The 24783-nt window shown below is 41.4% G+C and overlaps 1 protein-coding gene and 1 long non-coding RNA gene across 6 annotated transcripts in view; one reads left to right on the top strand and one right to left on the bottom strand.

Moving 5' to 3' along the window:
* Window positions 1-3847, bottom strand: part of LOC125641375 (uncharacterized) — a 20406-nt gene extending 16559 nt beyond the window's left edge. The window contains exon 1 of the long non-coding RNA XR_012669588.1: window positions 3735-3847. This is a non-coding gene — a long non-coding RNA (uncharacterized LOC125641375). The remainder of the gene's footprint in view (window positions 1-3734) is intronic.
* C8H5orf47 (chromosome 8 C5orf47 homolog) lies at window positions 3559-24783 on the top strand. Of its 5 annotated transcripts, none has more exons than XM_048861220.2 (5): window positions 3565-4107; window positions 5596-5684; window positions 7148-7250; window positions 9464-9513; window positions 11132-11994. In XM_048861220.2, exons 1-5 carry the CDS (start codon window positions 3672-3674, stop codon window positions 11156-11158), a joined length of 705 nt encoding a protein of 234 aa, XP_048717177.1. In that variant the 5' UTR covers window positions 3565-3671; the 3' UTR covers window positions 11159-11994. The 5 variants fall into 5 exon arrangements, with proteins under 5 accessions (XP_048717178.1, XP_074987435.1, XP_074987434.1 ...); XM_075131332.1 differs by lacking the exon at window positions 11132-11994 and adding an exon at window positions 17328-17804 and having other exon boundaries at window positions 3568-4107; XM_048861221.2 differs by lacking the exons at window positions 9464-9513; window positions 11132-11994 and adding an exon at window positions 24682-24783 and having other exon boundaries at window positions 3559-4107.

The raw sequence follows: 24783 nt of genomic DNA, 5'->3' as shown, positions 1-24783 counted from the left end.
CTCATTAAAATGGGGTCCCGACCCACAGTTTGAAAACCACTACTCTAGATAATACTTAGTCTTGCCATGAGTGAAGGGGACTGGACTAGATGACCTCTTGAGGTTCTTTCCAGTCCTACGATTCTATGCAGATATAAATTTCCTGTGTTGTATGGGTTGATAAAACACTTTCTTACATTTGTGCCTATAGAAATAACTCTTAGACCAAGACCACTGACCAAGCTCAAAAATAGTATGGCTAGTGCTGTTCCCTCTATGGCATACACGTAAGAGGCTGCAAGCCTAAGCTTCAGACCCTAAGCACAGTTGCATCACGGATGCTTATAAACAGCACTCAGCTCTGGTCTGATGCCACTTCACCTGAGTTGATAATGCAGCCTCCAACTAAAAGAGGATGAAAGAGCTCACCAGAGCAACTGTCTCACAGCAGGATGCAGCCATCATGCTACATGGAGTTTAGCATGGCTGCAGTTTGCATGCATGTGCTAAACAACTCTCCACACAGCTATGACTCCTGCAGAAGAAAGATCCTGTAATCTCAGCTCTGGGCATGGCCTTCCCCACAAACACTGTCAAATGGTAAATAATTAGATGGAAATTACTTCACTGAAATTTTTTGGCTGAGAAATAGTGATCACAAAACATGGGAGTTTGCACTGCTCCCATATACGTTAGTGAAAACCTAAGCTGTACTAGAAACTTAGGAAGGAAAAACAATGGTTAAGAACTAAACACTAACATCAAAGACCCTTGTGAAGAAGGAGGCTATATGAATTCTGAATATCTAAAAACAGGTTAGTTTTCCCACTTCTGGAGATATTGGGAAGCATACTCCCCTTTTGCACCTGCAAAATTATAAAGACTTTATATGGCATCAGTTTTGCCTGAAAATAACAGCAGATGCAAAATGGAGTGCTGCATTGAGGTTTCTATCAAAATCAAGTTTGCTTCTGGCAACATATTGGTGGGAAGGATGGACAGAACTTGTCCCATGAAGGATATGCATTGGAAATAGTGAAGAATGAAAGAACAGCATAAAGCACAGATGCTGACCATACCATCCATTTGGCAAGCCTCTTGTAACTCTCATCCACAGAGCTATTGAAGGGACTATAGGAGGGATGTTGAGTGCCAGCTGGCAAACTGAACTCATAGCCAGAAATATGCATCATCAAGTTTTCATGTTAAGTGTAAAACAGTTCTATAATCAAAATGGGTGCTACTAATGTTTATCGATTGGGATAAATGCCTGCTTACATGGTTTGAGACCTTTGTATCTCAGAATCCCTCCTTATACTCTCTCACCAGACAGTCTTAGAGTTGCACTCTGAGATCAGAGCATTCTTAATGGAGCAGCCCTCAAATCTGGAATTGACAGAACTCAAGTTTGTTAACTCATCAGGAACTTTACTAGCCCTACCTGTCTGTTTGACATAACGGGGAGGTATTTTTTTAAATTCATTGATAGTAGTTCAGCTGATAATTGTACTGCATTCACATGATCTCATTTTTATTATATGTGTATGTGGAGGCCATAATAACTGCATTTATCATGGGAAAATAAATATTATTTTTGGCAAAATATCAGGCTGTTTCCACAGGTTGTTTCCTGTTTTTCATGTACACGCACACACACACAAAATGCCCTTTATCTACAATGTATAAAATAGCATGAAATCCTGGGTACCCTGGGGAAGGATTTATTGTCTTTAATTATTTCATCCCCTGGTTCCCACAGCAACGCTGATTTAACTGAAATGGTGTCTTTCATGTAGGTAAGGCTGCCATCTTGTGGAATATTTTTGACCAACACTTTCCTTTCAACTGCACTGTTTATTTTGACGGTCCAGGTGCTATTAAAATGGCTTTTTAAACTTAGGAATCATAGGCCTCATCCAAAATCCACTGAAGTCAATATAATGACCTTTAATTTCACTGGGCCTTGGATCAGGCTGCAAGAAAAACCAATACATTTTCAACATATATTACATTGGTTTCAGAGTAGCAGCCGTGTTAGTCTGTATTCGCAAAAAGAAAAGGAGTACTTGTGGCACCTTAGAGACTAACAAATTTATTTGAGCATAAGCTTTCGGAAGTGAGCTGTAGCTCATGAAAGCTTATGCTCAAATAAATTTGTTAGTCTCTAAGGTGCCACAAGTACTCCTATATTTTACATTGTAAGTCTCATGTCACATTAAAAATACTATGGGAAGAGTCTACCCAATATTTGTTCAGTTTAACTTGTAATTTTTTTGTTCTTGCGACCAATTAACTGCTTCAACTGTCTAAGAAATAATATTCATTGGTATTTTCAAAATTCTTACGTGACTAAGCAAAAGTCAATGGGATTGTGCTTTTATGTGCTGTTGAAAATCCCATCTGTTCTGGAAAAGTCTGATAAGTGGCAAAACCCACATCTGCATATAAGAACATTTTCAAATGTAACAGATTCAGAATCAAATGGGGATCTTCTCAATACTACATCATGCAACCTTTTGACGATGGTTGCACTGCGAACACCACAATTTAAAATACAAATTTGGGCAGAAATGTACACACACTGGTTAAATCTGTATTTACACATGTAGCTAAGGCCAGTGAAAACTTTGCACTAATTAACAATCACAGCAGGCTAGGGTCAAGTTTATTGGATTATACTGATGAATTTTAACATTCTATAAAAGCACCCACAGCAAAAAGATGTCAGTTGATACCGTGTTAAATCAAAGTATATACATAAAATAAATCAGTATGTCTCCAGGTGGTGGTAACATAAGAACCAGACTTGAGGTGGTGATAAACTTTGAACAAAGCCTTAAATAACATGGATCAGATTCAACCTTGCAGAATCTGATTCTAGCAGGGTGGGCGATATTCTGACAAGTGAGTAAATTATGTCTAGCTTTTCCATCCACAGCAGCATCATGGCAAAGGTGGGTGAGTGGATTTTGTTGCTGCTCTGTCAAGTTTTCATGGCAGTTTTGCAATACTGCTTGTACTGAATTCTTCCCTTAGTCACCGTGATTTAACAATGACCTATTATTACATGCTAACAAATTTGTTACCCATGTACAGTTAAGAAAATGGTTTACTGGCTTGTGACTCTGCAAGCCATAGCACAGAACTTGGAATTGTGAGTCCTGTATACAACTGATAAGCTGATTCTCCAGTCCCCCCAGGAGCACAGTACAGACTCCAGTTCACCATGTCCTACTGCCAGCTGCTGCAGGACACTGAGCTGAGACCTGGCTCATCCCAGGCAGCAGCTATTAAAACCGCAGGTAAGTGCACAGTATAGCCACCCTGCCTCTCCCCGCCCATGTGAATGGGCTTTCCCAGGGCCCATCCCTCCATTTTTAATGGACTCCCCAGGATTCCCGCTTCCCCCTCTGAATGGGACACTACCTCTACCAATGGTCTCACCCCTCCCCGCCCAATTCCCAGTGGGTTCTTCTAAGCGAGTCACCCCCTCCCAATGCCCGCGGCCTCTCCCCCCCAAATCCCAGTGGTCTCTCCCAATCAGGTCTCGCTCCCACACCCAAGGAGCTCTTCCAAGCGGGTCCCTCTCCCCTAATGGTCTCTCGCACGCCCTTCGCGGTTGGTTTGGCCGAGAGCTGTCCCCGAGTCGCCTGTGAGAAGAGCGAGCGCCCCCGCCTCAGTATCCCTCAAGGATGAAGCCCCGCCCTGGCCGGGAGCGCATGCGGGTAGTTTACGTGAACAGCTTCGGCACCCACCGCTGCGGCTCCGTGATCCAATATGGCGGTGGTCCCCGCGGCCGCTGGCGCCGTGAGGAGAAGGCCGCTGCTTCCGGTGTCGTAGAGCGAGAGATGTCCTCTCCTTCCGGTCTGAGCCGGAGGCAGGGGGCGGCTTGTGGGGTGCTGCGGGGCGAGGCGGCTGCCGCTCCTAGGGAAGGTCGCGGAAGCCCCTGGTTCCCGGTCCCGCCTAGCACCGGTCCCAAGGGAGCTGGGTCGTGTGCTGCCACCCAGGGACCGAGCCGGGGTGGCCAGGCCGGGGGAGCCCCCAGTCTCCGGGAGAGCGGGCCGGGGCTGCGGTGCACACAGAGCAGAGCCGGCGGCAGCGTGCAGGCGCCCGGCAGCCAGAGATACGGTACGCGCCACCCTGGAGAAGGGATGGGCTGAGCGCAGGTGCCCAGTGGGCGCTGCCCCAGTGGGACGTCCCCTAGGGGCCCAGCCGCAGGGGCTGACTCGAGCCCCCTCTCTTAGTTACGTGGCGATGAGGCTAATCGCCTCCTCACGTCGGGCTCTTTGGCTGAGCCAGGCGGTGCCGGCATCCCCCACCCCGTTGCATGGCTGGTAACCGCCCTTCCACACAACACACGAAGGGACCCTCACCCTGCGCCAGGAGCAACAAAACTTGGTGCTGTGGGGTGGGAGGGAGAATGAATAACTTCCTTGGCAGGTGAATGGAAAGTGACAAACGCCCAAAGCACTTTTGCTCCAGACCCAATACACTGGTGAATGGCGAAGCTCTCTCCCCCAGTCAGGGGTGAAGGCAGTTTTGTCCTCTCGCTGTTCAGCCTTCCACATTCCTCACCCAGTAGAACGGGAAGCAGAGTCACTGACATCCACCCCTAGGAGTTGGTGTGATCTGTCTTCAGCTCCTGGATCCTCACTGACCTTGCTTGGTAGACCCCAGATGGAATAGTGCCTTTGGAATACTTAAGCTCCCGTCCATGCATGTCTCAGTGTTCTTTTTCTTTGTGTCTGGGCCCAAATGAGATGGGGATAGATGTCCCTTTATTTGCTTTTTTTTAAAAAAAAGAAGGTAGTTTTTCACTTCCAGAAACTTTTCCTGATGTGTTGCTAAAAAGATCAGTTTTGCTGCACAAAATAAAATGGAATGAAAATTGAGAACTTGTCTCAGCTCTCAAGATAAGAGCTTGGGCCTGGAAGGAGATTCTGGGGAAAACTGGGAGGCTGTTTCTTAATTTTACAGAACTGTTAACCCTAGGAAGTTTTACAATGTCCTTGTAAACATTTTTTAAAAACCTTTAAGGATGATAGATCCAGATTATCCATTACTTTGTATTTCAGAAATAAAGACAACAGTTCTACTAGTTTATTATGTAGTTATTATTTGCTATCACTTATCAACAGTAAGAGCAGTTAATAGAATTTGTGAGAAAGCTCAAATTAGGTTGAGTACAAAGGAGAAATCTTCATTGAATATATTAGTACTGGTATGCCAAAATAGTTTTAGTACTAGGAGCAAGCGAGATATCAGACTTCAGTATCACAGTACTGATTACCATCTTCACTTCAGCTCAAACAGGATTTTAGTGGATACTATCAAGAAAAATGAGAACTAGAAACCAATGGTATGTCACCTGAATGCCTAATGTCTACACTTTCAATTGTTATAGAGTATTAATCTCTGATTTAAGCAGTTTGAGATATCAGACACTAATAATTGTAACGGAAGAAAAAACAAGGTGTTAATCAGAATTATGTGATATGAAAGTCTGATATCTCACAGGCTGCCAGTGCTCGAAATGAATACTGTTTACCATGGAAGGATGGAGAATCCCCACTAGTTGGATACATTCAAGCTCTTTAATTTTAATTTTTCTTGTAGGTGGTCTTCAAATGAATCAGGCTGATAAGTTTGGATTCCCTTTCACTTCTAAAGTTGTTAATAAAGTAACAAAACAGAAAAAGGAAAAGGTATAAAATATGGGACTAAAGTGAACGAAAGTGTTAGCATTTTAGAAGATAAACTCCTTGCACTGTGTGTGTGTGTGTGTGTGTAAGAAAGAGTGTGTGTGAGAGATGCAAAAGGATGTTATAGGAAGTTTCACTTGCAGGAATTGAAAAATAGTGTTATCTTCACCCCTTTAGAGTTTGAATCTGCAAGATCTGAGAATTCTGGCCCCAGTCCAGCAAAGCACTTCAGCATGTGCTTAACTTGAACACCAGTAGTTCCTTTGATTTAAATGACTAACCCAGCAATGCTTTGATGGGTCAGGGTCAGAATGCACCACACCTTGCTGGATTAAGCCCATAAAGGCCAAATTCTGTCCCTACTTATATATTTTAGGTAATGGGGTTGCTTAGGGAACAGATAAGTGAGAGCAACATTTGGCTATTAATTTTATATTAATAGAAATACAAAATTACATTCTGTGTCACAAATGTATTTCTGGTACTATTGAATAGTTCACCCAATGCTTGAAGTTAAAAAGACACATTTTTTACAATGGTAACTCATGAGATTTACCATACGTGAGATACAAGTACCCAGATATAATATAATACAGTAATGTCATCGATACATGATTTAAAACAAGGAGAAAACAACTGACTTCAGAGGTGCAGCTAACACTTGCTACACTGTCTCTTCTAGCTCATTAAATAGTCTCCAAGAAGAACAAGGAATGTATTTTACATTTTAGCACTGAAGCTTAATGAAGAAGAAATTATTAGATTTAGACTAGTTTCACAGTGGATGGTCCAGATATCACCATAACTTTGGCACGTTATAGCAATGTAAATCCTGTAATCTCCTATTTTTGATGTGTTAGCATTCTGAATTTGCTAGTGCTTCAGTTTTGGTATTTATGATGGCAGTTTGAAGTGTGCCAGTTACAGAGGGAATTTTTTACGTTTTTCAACTGAAAAGGTCAGTAGATAACATAAAAGTAATTAATATTGATATATCAGAACCGGTCAGGTCATTGCCATGCTGGAATCTGAGTGCTAGGTCTAAATTGCACTGCAGGCAAGGGACTGGAAGGGAATGTGCTTGACCCCTGGGGAAAAGGATCATCTTGCATCTCTCTCAGGTATTCCCCTTCTGGCTGACCCTGAAGAGACTTTAATGGCCCCAGAGGGAGTCACATCCAGTTCTCCTCCTCTGGAAGGACAGGATCACAGGTGCTGGGTAATGAGAGATCCAGGGAAGAAGGTGAATGAAAAATATGGAGGAATAATCCAAACACTGATTTTAGACTTGTAAAATAAATGTGGTTTATGTTCAGACATCTAGTTAATTACTAGAGTTGCAAACAAAGCAGATTGACTACCCTTGAATGTTCAGTGCTGGACAATTCAAAATCCTATTTCAGAGGAGATTTTTAAAACAAACTTTTTGACACTGTTCATTGAGAATGTTCTTCCTTTATTTTTAGTCTGAAGTCTTTCATGGAGTGTTGAAAGTAATTTCAAAAATGCTTGAAGAAAATGAAAAGTTTAGAGGCAGACTGTTGACTTGCAGTCAGTTTAATACTGAAGGTAGGTAATGAACCAATAACATTACATTAGCAAATACAAATAGGTTCTTAATACATATGCATTGACTTAAGAGCTCCAGATTTGGGGTCTATTAAGTTACTTTTGGGTGATATGCTTTCACAACTCATGGATTTTATTGCATACTTGGTCATTGTTACCTGTGTTTGAACTGCCCTCTGGTTCCGTTGAGAGTCTTGTAGTAAGTGCGGGTAATTGGAAGGGGGTGGTGGCAGTAGCTCTTTACTACACTGTAGAATATGAAAAACATGAACATAAAAGCAAGTGGAGTCTGGACATTTTTCTGACCATGTAAAATATGTAATGAAACTATTGTTCACAGATGCCTGTACTAGTTAAGGGAAATACTTGAAGATGAATAATTTTTTTCACCTGCAGTATAAAATTGGAAATAGTTTGACTTCATGTAAGTCATAAATTAGTTCCCACAAATGTGAATTGTAACCTAATTTAACATAACTAACAAAATTGATCCTCAAGTTGTGGCCTGACCACAGCTATTTCATTAGTGTAAAATGACACAGGAATTAAAGCTGACACACGGAATAGATGCAACTGCAGTTAGAGTTGTAGCTACCACTACAATTTAAGGTACTACAGTATATGCTTACAAACAAAATTGGAATTTCTGGCTTGGCAATTTGATTAGTTTTAGGAAAGAATTTACCAATCCATTAAATATTATCAGTTAAATTAAAAGTAGCATATTCTCTCCGTGTCTGCTTAGCTCACATTAGTATTAATAGAAGTTTTTCTCATGCTGGGAGGACAGGGTATATACTAAAATAGTTGTAAGCCATTGTTAGTGACTTTTGTTAGTAAACCTTTGTATATTTTACCTATATGAATTTTACACATACGTGGTTCCAAAATGCTTCCATAAGACTGTACTCAATATAAAATGCTGCCTTACCATTTATGTGGTAAGACTTGTTGTGTCTGCTTACTTGTTTGCATGAATGGAATGTATACAATCCTACAGTTGTATATTTATTGTATTTGACTCATGCCCACTATCTCTCCCCTTTGCAAACACATGACAGTGGGCATTGAATATGGGAGTTTGACAGAGGTCAGGCAGAGAATCCTTTTTTCAGGCTTTTGCATTCCCTTTCTGTGGGAGGGGGTTTGGCTGGAAGATATTTATTGTTGTTCCACTGGCCATGTCTGTGGCCTCTCCACAATCCTCTTCTGTAGACTTGCTATCGAAGCCAATGTAAAGCAGTGCTCCTCAGCATGTGAAAACTGTGGACCCCATACATAGCTTTTCCTTGGCCCTCCTTGCACCCCTGAATCATTGTGGGGGTTCATTCGCACAGCCCTTATTTGGGCCGAAGGATTTGGCATTTATGCAAGAAAAATAACTTCCCTAGTTTAATTTTTTTTAAAAAGATGTCTTACGTAACCAGGGAGAAGGAGAAATAGAGCATGTGGTAGAGCTTCGGGAGGCAGTCATATGTTAGAGAAAGATCCAAGGCAATTCTCTCAAAGTCTGGCAACAAACCAGAGAGCTTTGTTCTTGTTTGGGATACATTCGCTTGTTAGGATTTAGAGCCTTTTAAAATTATGGCTGCTAGTTTAGTCTTCCATTTGTTAAGGGGGTGGTTCTATGAGCTTTCCCAAGAGGCTTGTGTTTATTTCAGGAATGAATGGACATGGGCTGTTTACTTCTCAACTGTGTTTTCAGTTGCCTGTCTCTTTTATCATCTGGGGTTAGATAACATCATTTATCTTTAGGTTTAATTTGCATCCACTGAAACAAACTTTATGTTATCCTCAGTCCTAATTGCAACTCATTTTTCTTAAGCTTTAATTGTGATTCTCATTAAGCCATATTTAGCTGAAATTCCTTAACCCTAACACCTCCTTTTTAACTAGCAGATTTTGCACAGTATTGCCTTAAGGTGATAAGTCTCCTATTGATCTAACTTTTTCATTAAACAAATAGCAAAAATACATTAAAATATCAACTCTGAATCAACTTCAGTTGTGCTTTACAATTTTTTAAACTAGATTAATACAACTAGCAAATTAATCTTGCATTTTATTATCTCTGTGGATAGTTTTATTGGAAGATGAAAGTCTGTTGCAGTTTTAATGCTACATATTTCTTCAATGGAAAACTAGCAATCAAAATCAGATACAGTACAAATGAAAATGATGTCACTGTGCCTACACATTGTATTCTTCCACAGGCAGTGATGTGAACCAAAGCTCACAGAATGAGGCTTCATGCATGGACAGAGTAAGTAGTCAGTCAAACGCCAAACAAGTTCAAATGGCAAAATAAGTTTTTAGTAAAATCAAAATATATGCATAAAGATATTGTTGAAAGATACAAAAGCATGATATTTTTATAAAATACCGTAGTCATTTAATATAAAGCTCAAATATGGCTTTTAAGGGTCTAAACCATGCTTGGGAAGAGGAGTACGAGCATAAGCCACCGTCAGCAGCAGTGCTTTATACCTCTGAAAGACTGGGAAGCAATTCTTGCTATACCTTTTACTGCCTGGTTCATTTCTGCCAGTGTGTGTGTGAGACAATGGCTGTGATCCATTTTGCTCAAACCCTCTCTGGGACTTCTAGTTTGCTGGCGGTGCTTGCAGCCTCCCAGCTCTTTGATGCTGTTTATAGATGCCCCTGTGCAGGAGCATGGGAAAGGTTTCATTGAGCTTTTTCTTCTTTAGTGCACCAATAAAGAGTTAGCTATAACATGTTTTAATAAATATGGGTCATTGTACTTTTAAAGATCTGCTGAAGCACATATTTGTAAATAGATAACTGAAGTGCAGAGGCCAGAATTGTATACAGTTTGGAATTATTTTGTTTTACATATTTAGGCTCACTAAATTAATATGAGATGTCTCTTCAAGGAGTTACTTGGTATATAAATATGAAAGTTAAACATTCTCAAATGCCATAGTATTCTGAATAACATAAGTGCAGTGTCATATGAAGATGTATGTTTGTTTTAGTCATAATGTTCGGGCCATCAGTTAAATAGATTTAATTCTAAACACAGTGGACTAGACCGTTGGTCTGATCTAGCTCTGTGTAGTGCAGGATCTGATTGGAGGGGGTGCACAATGACTTGATCCATATCATTACACCCTCTAATAATCCATTCTTAATCCCGGCAATGCCCAGAGGTCAGTTTGATTGTGCTGTAACTTTGAGCAGCCTCAGAGTTGTTCTAATTTGCATCTGTCTGTAATAGCTTCAAGGGGCCATTCCACTAGCCAATGATTACAGGAGCACAGCAGCATTCCGACCATGCTATGTTTCCCCAAACACAACCCTTAGTCTGTGGGCTGTGAAAGAGTGAAGTATAGGGACAGCTATGCTGGTTATATAGCACTGAAGGATTTTAATACCTGGGGAGACATCAGCAGGCCACTTAAACCATACTTAAATCTGCTTTGTACCGCTGTAGCATTGCAAATGAGACTTAATGGGGCTAGGGATCAGAACCAATATGTATGTGTTTCAGAGTAGCAGCCATGTTAGTCTGTATTCGCAAAAAGAAAAGGAGTACTTGTGGCACCTTAGAGACTAACCAATTTATTTGAGCATAAGCTTTCGTGATGCATCCGATGAAGTGAGCTGTAGCTCATGAAAGCTTATGCTCAAATAAATTGGTTAGTCTCTAAGGTGCCACAAGTACTCCTTTTCTTTTTGCGAATATGTATGTGATAAGTCTTTTTATTGAACTGTAGCATTTTTAGAATTCTCAAGTGTAAATTAAAGGAATCTGAATAAAACCTTTAGCCTTTGTCATGTACTATATAACTAATCTAACTGTTGCATGTATTTTTATATTCAAAGAAATTGCTTCAGTTTTGTCATCTTTTTTTCTTTAGAATGAGTCCATCTTTGGATGGGTGTAGCAAAGAAGTAAACGAAGATTCAGTTTCAAGTGTTGCATTGAATTAGTGTTCATTTTAGATCTGATCTAACACCCATCTGACATTAATGAAAAGACTGAAAATGATTTCAGTGAGCGGTGGATCAGAGTCTATATAGTTTGTCTGTCTAGCATTTTCGCTTGAGAGCTACATTTTAATATGGGTTCAATTAAACTTTTCAGTTACAGAGTATTGTTTTGTAGAAATCCTTATTAAGCATAATACATCACTTAGTCATTGTTAATTTTTGAAGGCTTTTTAATTAATATTATAGTGTGATGGTTTGCATTCAAAAGAATAGTAATATTTTATGTTAATTATATTATGAATATATATGTTGTATAATCAGCAGCTTGTCAGAATTGTTAACAAACTTGTGTTTAGTAAAATAAAATGTCATACAAGATATCTCTGTCTAAAATGAATGAACCACTTTCATTCTATTGATTTAAATATTTTTTATTTTATTATATTAAAACAACATACAATCACCCTTCTGTTCATTCATCCATTGATACATGAATCTCAGCAATTATTTCAAATAAGAATCCAGGTGAATCCTCTCTGCCTCATCATTCATCATCAGGCACATAATGATAGTTTCATAATCAAAATGTATTGTTTATCTGGGTGCCCTTAATAGTAACATGAGGTGATTTTCTTGTGTTATAGAACCTTAAACTTGGAGTTTTGATTGATTGTTGAAACCTTTTTAAGGAGATCGCAAAAATAATTTTTCTGTGTGTTGACAGGTTTCAGAGTAGCAGCTGTGTTAGTCTGTATCCACAAAAAGAAAAGGAGGACTTGTGGCACCTAAGAGACTGACAAATTTATTTGAGCATAAGCTTTCACGAAAGCTTATGCTCAAATAAATTTGTTAGTCTCTTAGGTGCCACAAGTCCTCCTTTTCTTTTTTCTTTGTGTGTATTTCCTCTCTATAGATAAAACATTTATCTGTCATTCTTAGACCTTTCTTATTCTTATGAAAGAACAAATTTTCATTTCAAAATGTCTCAGCATTTGCAGATATAATGACTAAAATTTCAGCAGCGTTGAGCTTTAATAACATGCTAGTGGTTGTATCATCAAGCAGCAAAACACTTGAGAGGGTTTAAGCTCAGTTTTCCTAATGATAAACTGCAAGTAAATAACTAGGCTATACCTTTTTGATTGATTACTCTTGCATTAAAGTTCTCATTTTGAACAGTGATGTGTTGTAGAATAATATTTTAATGTTACTCAAAATAGTTGACATTTCAGCTTGGGGAAAGAAAAATATTCAGATAAGCACATGATCATTTTTTCAGGAAGAGTAAAAGTTTGTAAGTCCCTTGATATTTGCTTAATACGCAGTGGTGTTGTAGCTGTGTCGATACCAGGATATTAGAGAAACAGGGTAGGTGAGGTAATACCTTTTATTGTACCAACTTCTATTGGTGAGAGAGGCAAGCATCTGAGCTTACACAGAGGTTGAAAGCTTTCCTCTTTCACCAACAGAAGTTGGTCCAGTAAAAGATATTACCTCACCCATCTTGTCTCTCTGTTTGCGTAATAGATATGTAGGGTCAGAATTTTTTTTTTTTTTTATTGTTTATGGGTTGGTCATTCTATTTCTGCAGTCCTGACAATATGAAAAGCTGTCTGAAGCTTCTTTAATGTATATAAATCCCAGATTGTGAGCTCTAGAGTTGGTTATTTCTGAGTAAACTACTACTAACAGGTTTCAGAGTAGCAGCCGTGTTAGTCTGTGTTCGCAAAAAGAAAAGGAGTACTTGTGGCACCTGAGAGACGAACAAATTTATTTGAGCATACGCTTTCGTGAGCTACAGCTCACTTCATCGGATGCGTTCAGTGGCTGCATCCGATGAAATGAGCTAATGTGAAGGAAGAATGCCCATGCTGTTCATGTTCTTTGGATAATAAATATGGACTTCACTCTCCACAGCTGTGCTAAATTGACTTTAAAAGGAAGAAATTACACTACATAACAATGGACCTGATTCTTCACTATTTTGCACTTTGTGTAGTTTGTGTGTATACCTGCCTGAAGTGAGTGTAAATAGCTGCCATTGTTATTTGGTAATATGTTACCCCCATATTGCACTCACTGTGCACATGTGTAAATGACTACACAGGGTGCACGGTTGGGGAGAATAAGACCCAATGAGATAGATTGGGCCTTTTGCTGGTATAGCTGTCAGTGCAGCAACCGGGGGAAGGTAGTTTGAATGTGCCGTATTCAGAGGCTGTGGGGGTGAGCTAGTTTAGCACCCAGTATTATATCCCAGTTTTAGCGTGGCAGTTTCCACAGTATGCATCCGATGAAGTGAGCTGTAGCTCACGAACGCTTATGCTCAAATAAATTGGTTAGTCTCTAAGGTGCCACAAGTACTCCTTTTCTTTTTGCGAATACAGACTAACACGGCTGTTACCCTGAAACCAGTGTGGCTTCTGTGGCTCTTTACAGGGACACTAAATAGCCTGGGTTCAGGTTGGCTATGGCCTCTCCCATCTCTGATCCATCCCTCTCCCTTCTCTGGCATGCCTGTGCCCTGCCTCCACTCCATTCCCAGATCACTCTAGGATGCCCCTTATGCCAGAGTGGTAGGTGGGTGTAGAGTACCCTTGCACTGAGGGTATTCTCTGGGGCACTTTAGACTTGTTCTACAGCCTCTTTGTGTTAGCTTGGCTAGCACAAAGGGATTGCAAGGCAGTGCTGAATAGGGCCCAGTATTGGAATAGTAGTGAAGTCTGGCTTCTGACAATAGTGGCCTGATTTCAAATACACTGATGTAAGCAGGGGTAATTCTACTGAAATCAAAGGAGTTAAACTTCTGAAAAACAAATCTGAAAGAAGAATCAGCTCCAGTATGTAGACCCTATGCAAAGTGCAATCCACACCATGAACATCAACTCAAACACCTAAAGCACAGTGAACAATATTCCAGTTATAGTATTTTGTGTTCTTAATTTGAAGTGCTAAACATAAACTGTAGATGAAATAATGTGTATTGTGCTGAGTAATAACATTCCTATGTGAACCAGACAAGTGGCATCATCAACAGGAAAAAAGAGTTGTCACCCCCAAGAAAAAAATTATTTAAAATTGATTCATTAAAAGGAACAAGGAATAAGCAGTGAAACCTCAGCGCATCAGATCATATGCATCAGAGTTCAGCAATCAAATGACCCTCCCTTGATATCCCTTAACAGTTACCCCAGAAAAGAGAAGCAAATGCCATTTCATCTTGTTTCTGGGTAGGAATAGTATTTTTCAGTTTTCTTTTCAAACTACAAATAAATTACTTTGACTTTTTAATAAGAAATCTAGATGGGTATGTGCTCAATGCAGGGCAATATATGAAATTATGGGTGTGACAGGTTGGATCACAGAAAGCCCCTTGGGACTGCCCACTGATGTACCAAGACTACTGCCCCTGCTTTCCCTGTCAGCTTGAGACTCCAGCACCCTGTCTTGCTGAGCCAGACACGCCAGTCTGCTCCAACTCAGACCCAGGGTCTGAACCATGTGCCCCAAAGCTGCAGACTTAACTGAAAGCAACTTAAGAAGTGTTCCTGTCTTTAACACTCAGATGTCCAACTCCCAATGGGGTCCAAACCCTAAACAAATCAGTTTTACCCTGTATAAAGCTTACACAGAGTAAACTCATAAATTGTTCGCCCTCTATAACGCTGATAGAGAGGTTTGCACAGCTGTTTGCCCTCTTCCCCCCAGGTATTAATATATACTCTGGATTAAATAATAAGTAAAAAGTGTCTTTATTAAATTCAGAAAGTAGGATTTAAGAGGTTCCAAGTAGTAACAGACAGAACAAAGTGAATTACCAAGCAAAATAAAATAAAACATGCAAGTCTAAGTCTAATACAGTAATAAAACTGAATACAGATAAAATCTCAGCCTCAGAGATGTTTCCATAAGTTTCTTTCACAGACTGGATGCCTTCCTAGTCTGGGCACAATCCTTTCCCCGGTACAGCCCTTGTTCCAGCTCAGGTGGTAGCTAGGGGATTTCTCATGACGGCCGCCCCCTTTGTTCTGTTCCACCAACTTATATATCTTTTGCATAAGGCGGGAATCATTTGTCCCCCTCTGGGTTCCCACCCCTCCTTCTCAATGGAAAAACACCAGGTTAAAGACCGATTCCAGTTCAGGTGACATGATCACATGTCACTGTAAGACTTCATTACCACTTGCCAGCACACAGGTATACAGGAAGAGTTACAAGTAAAACAGAGCCACTTACAGTCAATTCAGGGGTTGGTCTGAGCAGGTACCCCTTTGCATTCAATTTACAGTAGTGCAAGTGATTACGATAGTTACAGAGCAATGGATCAGTCTTTTGCATTCCTGAGTGAAGTTAATGGTACATTCAATGATGAGCTGCCAAAATCTTAACAACTGGTTCCCTCCTCACCCCACGAGGCGGTCGTCGCCCCATCCCTGCCCCCTGGGGACTCCTGCCCCATCCAACCCCCCCTGCATTCCTTGATGCCCCCCCAAGACCCCTGCCTCATCCACCCCTGTCCCCTGACTGCCCCCAGAACCGGGCAGAAGGGTGTCATAGGCCACCATAGTGGGTGCCCACCCCGCCTCTAAGAGCCAGAGGCACCTGCCGGGCGGCGAGGTGGGGAGTCCCAGAGGTGCTTACCTGAGGCAGCTCCCAGGAAGCATCTGGCAGGTCCCTCTGGCTCCTCGGGGCAGGGGAACGTAGCTAGGTGGGGGGCAGGGTGAGTGGCTGCTCCCCCACTGATCACATCAAAAGTTTCCCCTGCACGCCTCCCACCCTGGGTTACCTGCTGCAGCGCGGGCGGCCCTCCTCGCATCCCCACCCCCACCCCAGTTCACCTCCGCCTCCCTGGGCCTGAGCAGGAAGCTGCAGCCTGCTTCTCAGCCTGCCCTGCCTTCCTGTGCAAACAGCTGATTCGTGGGAAGCCTGATGGGGGCGGAGAAGCAGGGTGGGGCAGTGCGTTCAGGGGCGGAGGTGGAGCGGAGGTGAGCTGGGGGTGGGGCGGGGAGCTGCCGGTGCGTGTTCTGCACCCACCAAATTTTCCCTTTGGGTGCTCCAGCCCTGGAGCACCCATGGAGTCGGTGCCTAAGGCGCCACTTTTGGCTTGTTAAATTTAGAAGTCCTTTTAGAACCCGTTGTCCCTCGCGGATTCTAAATTTAACAACCGGTTCTAGTGAACCGGTGCAAACCAGCTCCAGCTCACCACTGTGTACATGTCTGTTCTGGCTACTAGGGTCAGTCAGCAGGATTCCTCTGCACCTCCATACATGATTTTACAGCCTGAAACCCAGTCAGGATATTAACACTTAGCCATAGTGATGTTAATTAAATATTAACATTGTTAGCTGTTTTCTGATTATTTCAGCAGAAGCATTGAGCTGTTTTGGGATTTTGAGCAGCCTTTAGGGCTGTGAGCAGAGCTTGCGATGTTAGGCGGAGCTTGACCAGAATAGCAAGGTGATCTTCAGCTACACTGAACATTAATATACAGTGAACCGTGCATTTAGGGAAACCTCCAGTAGGCAACTCCCTGTTTTAACTTTTAAGTATATCCTCAAGGCTTCCGCTACATTTTTATGACCTCTAGTTTAGCAGGCGATAGAGTTTTGTTGCTCCTTTGGGAGGTGGCTTAAAGCTGATTTAGCAGTGTATGTAATTTTTTGTGTATGGGTACAGTAGGTCCTGTAGGTATGAAAGAAAACAGGATCCAACTATTTAAGGGACTTATAAATATATTTGCAATGACATGAGCAAAGTTTGTATTTTGGCTAGTATTGTAATTGCCTAAGTATTTATGTAACTATGATGATAGGATACTGGTTGCACAGTAACCAAGACAACATGGCCTTGATTTGTTGAGCAGAATAGGTTTTGCACCAAACCATAATAGCAAATGAAACTGTTTTTAAATGGAAGCTTATATTCTGGGGAAAAGAGAAAAATCTCTGGAAGAGCATTAAACCTAGTGAGATTTTTCCATAAGTATTCACAAGCAATCACTAATCAGCTGGTGACAGTGCCATGGAGGTTAGAGCTGATGAAGACAATGCATGTATGACAATTTTACTACTGTCATTGTAGGCTGTGAAAATCAATACATGTGTTTACATTTTCTTTTGACAGTGGCAAAAGATAAGGAGACCTCTGAGGAAAAGGGAATTATTATGCCTAGTGCTTCCTGAGGCCTGAGAAATTCTGAGTGCTTTCACCTCCCATTGATTTCAGCACTTCTTAGAACTGGATCCTTCTGCTTCTTCCACAGTGTATGTGGCATGTCAATGAGATGCTCTGTGGTATTGCTCTAAGTGTGTCTGAGTAAGATAAGTGGCTTTGCTCAATTGTGGATGTTGCTAGGTTGATTATGAGCATGGCTGGTTTGTGCATGTTATTGGCGTTCATGATGAGAATAAATTATTTTAATTATGAAAGTGTGGAAATTACTGCACATTTGACATTGTTGTACAGACAAATAATGGAGAGCGATTACAAGAACAGAACTGTTGCTCAAAGGTTCATCAAAGCACTGAGAAATGCTGCTTCTCCTCCAGAATGTTGTCATCTATATTTTAAAGTTAATAATAAATGAACATTTAAAATTGCTTTTATTTCTGCTTTGTGTTGTTCCTTGGTGTCATTATGTGTGTGACAAGAAGTCAGCACGGTTGCTGTAATTTTGCATGCTGGATGAAATGCTCCATAGTTGGGACTACCACTAGATAAGCCTTACTTAAAAACATGTATATTTACTTTTTTACTTTACTTGTTACACTGCATTTAAACTAGTGATATCCCTGAAACTATTACAAGGTAAATCTTCCTGACTATAAAACCAAGTAGGCTGTGGAATAAGTTCCCGAGGAAAATGGTAGAAGCCCCATTACTTGGAAACGGTTACACTAGACTGGACAAAACACTGGGAAATGTGCAGTAGAACAATCTTTCAGCGAAGCTTTTTCCATCTACAACACCTGTGGTCAATGAGATCATTTTAGCAGAAATATTCAACTTTTCTGGAATTATTATTTTGCTTACATACTGAATTACCACTTATTTCAGCTAGAGGGCCAATTTCATCCCTGGCATAAATCTGTTGACTTCAGTGGAATCAGAATAGGGAAGGGACACATTTGGCCTATTCTGCGTCCAGAAGTTAGCCTCCTGAATCCCTTTCAAAATTATTCTGTGTGGATGATTTAGAAGCAAAACTAATAATTCAGCAGAATAGTCTCATTTTCCCCTATGAACTGTCATGTTCTGGCTTGTCTGAAGTTGCTCTACATTTTCAAATACTATCCTTGGCATGCAGAACTGTGGTTCTTCAGCTCTCAAAGTGCTACAGTGGTTTTTCCTTTCTCTCTCAGTAATTCCTGATGCCTGTCCACACACCTCCAAACTCTTCCATTGATCTCTTGTGCTCCCAGATTTCCAATATATATTTGATGGAAATAATGTTGCTACATAAAGTAGTGTGCACAACTGTGAAGAAAATGCATTTGTGCATGAAATATATTTAATGAAAGAGAAAATGTGCTTAAATATTAATATATCATAGACCATGGGGGAAAATGGAGATAGTAATTTTATAAGAAGAAGATTGAGAGTAGAATGATTTATATCTTGGACTCTTAAATTATGTAGAAGTTCAGCTATTTTGTAGCTATCACATACTTGTTGACAAGTTGCAGAAATTAAAAATCTAGTGAAATGCTACATCTGAGACCTAGTTACAAATCTTAGGCCTTACTGTTAACTGGTAATGAAAGCAATAATTCTATTCTGATTTGTTTAGCTGGAAATAGAAAACAATAGACTCTGGGTCTCTTATTAAAGGAATAAAAAGGGGCACATTTTCTGTTGACAGAAGAATTGTCTTGGTGTACCCATGGCATTTCCTGTTGATCATGTTGCTTCTTTCTCTTATTGCCAGTCATTGATCTGCTTTGTGTGGGTAGAAATGTTAGACGTATTTACTCTGTAGTAAAATCTGTAAGTTACTGTTTGCTTTGTTGTTTCAGTTTGCTTTCCCATACACTGCCTTAATGGTGTCTCTCTCTTTGGATCTTGCTGACAGCTTTAAAATGTCAATTTTATACGAATCACCCAGTTTTATAAGTTTATTACTGCTATTTCATATCTCTTTGTGAAGATCAGCGTTGGCGATTTTCAAAGAAACATTTTCAAATGAAAATGAGGCGTTTACACTTGCTAAAATAGCCACAGGGATTTCCTCTGTCTTGTGGAGGAAATTCTGCAATTTCCCTTTATCAGGTTGCCTCACTTTTCAGATGATGGCACTGTGGAATTTCATTAGATGCATTTCCTGTGTATATTCACAACCATACCTGCTTATTTTTAGTGTCAAAGATGTTTTTACACCTGTCAGTCCTGGAGAGCTAAGGCAGAATGAGGGGTTCTGTTCTGTCCCATGTATCCTCAACGTAATTATTTATTTAGTTCCAGTCAGTTACCTATGGTATTACAAGGTATAACTTCATGGAATTTAATAAACAATATTATTGGTAAATGCACAAGAAGGAGTGGAGTACAGTGTGCTGCCCCTTATCTGTGTTGGCCCTGAAGGGGTAATGGAAGTAACAATCAGGAAAAATATTTTAATACTAAAATAAGTCTGAATATATAGAGTCAATATGCTGAGTAAGCAGGTCCCATTTTTGTACCTGCATTCTTCATAGCACAAGCACAGTCTCGATGGGTTTGTGGAGGTGGTGCTGAAGGCACAATTTGAAAGGCATAGATTTGCACAAATGTCACTAATGACATCATTTGAAGGAAGTGGGGCTGCATAGGTGTCACTGAGCACATAATTTGGCTTGCTGGATCTTTACTGGTGTTGATATACAGTGGTGCTGGAACGCTTTATATAGTGGGGGTGCTGAGAGCCATTGAACCAAACTATAAACCCTGTATATGATGGAAACCACTTCAGGCCAGGGGGTTCTGCCATACCCCGAGTTCCAGCACCTATGCTGATATATGTGAAAGAGAGGTTTGACTTTGAGATCACAGGGTGAATTTGCAAGCCTGGAAGTTAGAAAAACATCCGTTTACTTCATAGTACTCTTACCTGGAAATCACTGACACACAGTAAACATGGAAAGCCAGGATGCCATTTTTAAGGAATTGCTTCTCATAGAAGAAGTGCACAAAAGTTGGCACAAAGTGATTACATTGTTTCATAACCATTCACTTGAGTACCTGGAGTGACATAGTCATCTGGCTGGTAGAGGAGCTGTATAATTCCAGTGTGTACTCAGCAGCAGATAATTACACTAAGTATCTTTAATAATATAATGAGATATAAAGTATCTTCATATATGTCTGGAGAAAAATTTCAGTGGGCTTTGGATAAGGCTCAGATATGCAAAATATTCAGGATTTAACATGAATTCAAAATTAAGGAAAAGAAATGGCCAATTAATTTTTTTAAAAGTATAACTTTTATTACTTGGTCAAAAAAGGGGCATAATCTCTCAGCATGAGAGACTTTTTCCTTTTGACCCATGCCTTGTTCATACACACTATTTAAACCATGTTCTGAAGACAAAATTATTAACTTTCTCATGGGCTTGTCAGTGGTACTTGTCATTATAGTATCTGAGTGCTTCACAAACAGTTTATCTTCACAAAATGCCTGTGAGAGGAGGAGGTATTATTATCTTCATTTTACAGATGGGGCGCTGAGGTGCAGAGAGATTAAGGTAAAAAGTATTCACTATTTTGGGTGTCTAATTTGAGACACCGTCGGACCTGATTTTTCAAAATACTTAGAGCATTATATAGCACTTCATGTGTTTGAAGCACAACTCCCACACAGACTTCAGCTGCAGCTGTGAGTTCTCAATACTTCTGCACATCAGTGCCAAAGTCATAAGGAAATGAAGGAAATACAGTTAGTGACCACCTCTGAGATGTTTGATTTAAATGACTTAACTAAATTCACACAGGAACACTGTGGCACAGACAGGAATAGAATCCGATTCTCCAGGGAAGCATTCAAATTGCTTTACTTATTACACTGTCTTTTCTCTTCCTGCAATCTGCCTAATTCACTATGCACCTTCCAACTTCTGCAACAAATGGAGGGGTCTTACAGACCCCAGTCTCCTTCACTACATAACCCTGATTCATCGCCAAAGCAGGTCCATCTTGTGCACTGAATTAGGTGGGCATCCTGTGGAAAAAACCGATACGATCATGTATTTAAAACTGCACAAAGGAGCTGAACTGCACAGACAACCTAACTCTGACATTTCCTAACTGAGGAGTAAGGGTCCACTTAAATTGCTAAGAAATCACACAATTTTTGCAGGTTGGTCACGGCATAAATAGCATATTTCGCAGATGTGTTACACAGCCAAAACATCTGCTATTTAGGCCGTGACCAACACAAAAGAACATGTGATTTCTCCTCAGCGTTATTCAAAATAGGGGTCTGGACCCAAAAGGGGGTTGCAAGCCGATTAGGTCACGTCATTGCCACCCTTACTTCTCCCCTGCTGCTGGTGGGTGGCGCTGCCTTCCGAGCTGGGCGCCTGGGCACCAGCTACCACTCTCCACTCTGCCTCCACAGCTGGCTGGTTGGAGACCAGATTTCACAATCCATGATGCAATTTTCACAGCCATGAATTTGGTAGACCCTGATTTATGAGTGCTTGACTTTGCAACTTTAATAATGTTCTTTTAATTTAGGGTTACATGTGCATAATTTTCTGTTTTGTTTGGTTTTTGTTTTTGTTTTTGTTTTTTTTTTACTAAAAGCAAACTGAGAAAAACAGAAATTCCATCATGTGGCATCTTATTGACTGCCACATGGGCCATCAGCAGGTTTGGAACCTTTAGATACACCACATAGACTTCTGACTCTTGAGTTAATGGAGTAGCTGATAGTAGTAGTAGGTTGTCATCCTCTGTGTGGACCAGAACTAGATGCAAATGGGACATTGCCACTGGGTTGCACAGATATTTGCTAACAGCAGAAGAATAGTGAGACTCAGGAATCTGGATTTCTGGAAAGCAGAGTGCTGTAGTGGGCATCAATCTTCTCTCCTTTCCTCCCAAGCATTCCCTTTTCTGCCCACTTCCCTCCAACCTGGTCCCTGTTCCAATCCTCTCTCTTCACCACACCTGACTCCTCATCCCAGTCCCAGTCTCTTCACCTAGCTGGCCCCAGTCTTCACTCCTTAGACTACTCATCCTAGTCTGCACCTCCTTGCTCAGCAAGTCTTAGTCTCTCCCTTGCATACTGTCTACCTCAACCTCCATCTCCCCACAGCTTTCCAGTCCCAGACTCCTTCCCAATTGCCCAACCAGCCCTCAATTCTTTGTCCTAGTCTCATTGACCAGCCAGTCCCATTTGTCCCCTCCTGGCTTTTCATCCAATTTGTCTCTCTCTGTTGGCCTCCAGTTTGACCCCTCCTGGCCTCTGTTCCCTGACCCTACTGGCTCCCTATCCCAATCTCCTTCTCCAGGCTCCTCACCCAATCTCAGTGTTTGTGCCCCTCTACCCCTTCTCCCCAGCTCCTTGTCCCAATCTCTTAGTCCAGCCAATCCCAGTTCTTCCCCTGCATTCTGGTTCCCCATCAGAGCCCCACTCATCTCCTTTCCCCTGCTTTACTGGTTCCCAGTCTCAGTCTCCTTGCCCAGCCCATCCCAATCTCCCCAAAGCTCTTCATCTGATCTCAGTCTTTCCCCACCTACTGGCTCCCAGTTTCCCTCCATATTTCCTTCCCTGGCTCCCAGTCCAAGTGTCCTTGCCCAGCCAGCCCCAATTTCCCTTTCCCCCTCAGCCGCCAGTCTCAGTCTCCCTGTTCCAATCTACCCGTGCCATCTTCCCAACAGTTCTGGTTCTTGTGTTCTCTGTATTCAAATCAGTCAGCCCTGGGCCCAGTTGAGCACATTGATAGCACAGATGAGACAGGCTCCCTACTCTCAGTTGAGGTGTCTGGACCCAGCAAGCCTTGCAGTACCCCAGAGCTATACTTGCAAGGAAAGTCCTGCTCAGCCCTGAGTTTGAACATGCCCAGCGTGGATGGAATCCTCCAGGAATTTAGCGGCTAAAATCCAAGAAGAGTCAACAGAAAATGTGTGAATTATGATTTTTCAAAAACTTATTTTTGCCATATTTGGGTGATTTTTTTCAGGGACAGCAAAAGGCAGAGTTTGGACATGAAGGTCACCCCCTGCCAAATGTCAAGTCCCTGCTCTAAAGCAACTGTTTGAAGTAAAGGAGGCCAGATTTTTTCATCATAGGCAAAATAATGTATTTTCCCTAGCATGTTTCTCAGAAACCCAAATAAAAATAAAATAGAATACAGTAAAAAAAAAAATATTCAGCCTGAGGCAGACAGCCTGCATGGAAAGTTTCAGCCAAAACAGTTAAAGTTTGGTAAAGTTATAAGCTACTCAAAACAGGCTCTTATAATGGGAAGTGTGGGCACCTTAATGCTAGCTAGTGCTAACAGCCTTGTCTATAATAATTTCTCCCTCAGGGCTTCTTGCACTCAACAGCCATATTTAGCACTTGGAATGAACTCACAGAACTGTAATGAAAGACTTTGTCTTGCCAGTGCCAAGATATCACTTAACAGCATTGTCACAACTGGGCTCCAAAAGGCCTTCTCTACACAAACAGTTCACACCTTTTAGAAGTAAATTTAGTACTTGTAAAAGATGCCAAATTGAGAGCCCTAGAGGCAAAGTTTTATATTTATAATCAATCAGCTAGGGCACCTCCAGTAACAGGGTTAGATTGCCCCATGTTACGCTCTACTCCTAAGCAAAGCGTTTTAGCCCTACCCTACAAAGGCCACTTCTTATCATCTAAATATTATGGTTATGGGTGTAATTGAAATGTAGGTAGATAGAGTTAAGTGTCTGAGCTCAGTCAGTTCTTAGCCTTTGTGCCTGTTAGTACCAAAGAGGTGGTGGTTATGCAATATAGGAACTTGTCCTCTGGAAGCAGAATGAGACCTTCCATCATCTCATTTCACAAAAGGGCAACCAAGAGGCCAGGGGGTAGTTATAACTTTCACTCAGTACCAGCCCTGACTGGAGTTGATCCAAGCACTAAGAAGTGAGAGGCGTTGTATCCCAGCACTAAGTCCATGAGGCAGCCAGTCCCCTTCTTGCTTCTTTAGGGGGCAAAATCCTGCAACCTTCACGCAAGATTTACTAATTGGAGCCAATAGACGTTTCCCCTTATTAAGTCTGGAGTGAGGACTGCAGGATTTAGCCCCGTCTAGGAAAACTTTATTGTTGGTGTACCTTAAATCACAGTTGCACAAACAGCAGTTTCCGGGCTTAGGGACCGCCGCGCAGCATCAGAGCACAAGCCGGAATCGCTGCTCCTGCTTGTACCTGAAAACTCCCCTTTCATTCCCTGAGCAGGCTCCAGGTGGCGCCGGTGAGTAAGCGCTTTCCCGGCTGCCCCATGACTTCAGTGAACTTTTCTCTGCAGCACTTGTGGCCACGCACTGAAACAGCAGGTGGTGCCAGATTCCACATGGAAGCCGCTACCCTCGTATTTGCGTGTGTAGGTGCGCGCGCGCAGCAGGCTGGC

This window comes from Caretta caretta, chromosome 8, assembly GCF_965140235.1.
Source record: "Caretta caretta isolate rCarCar2 chromosome 8, rCarCar1.hap1, whole genome shotgun sequence".
Taxonomy (NCBI): domain Eukaryota; kingdom Metazoa; phylum Chordata; order Testudines; family Cheloniidae; genus Caretta; species Caretta caretta.
The sequence above is the reverse complement of the archived record's forward strand: the minus strand, read 5'-3'. Positions and strand labels throughout refer to the sequence as shown.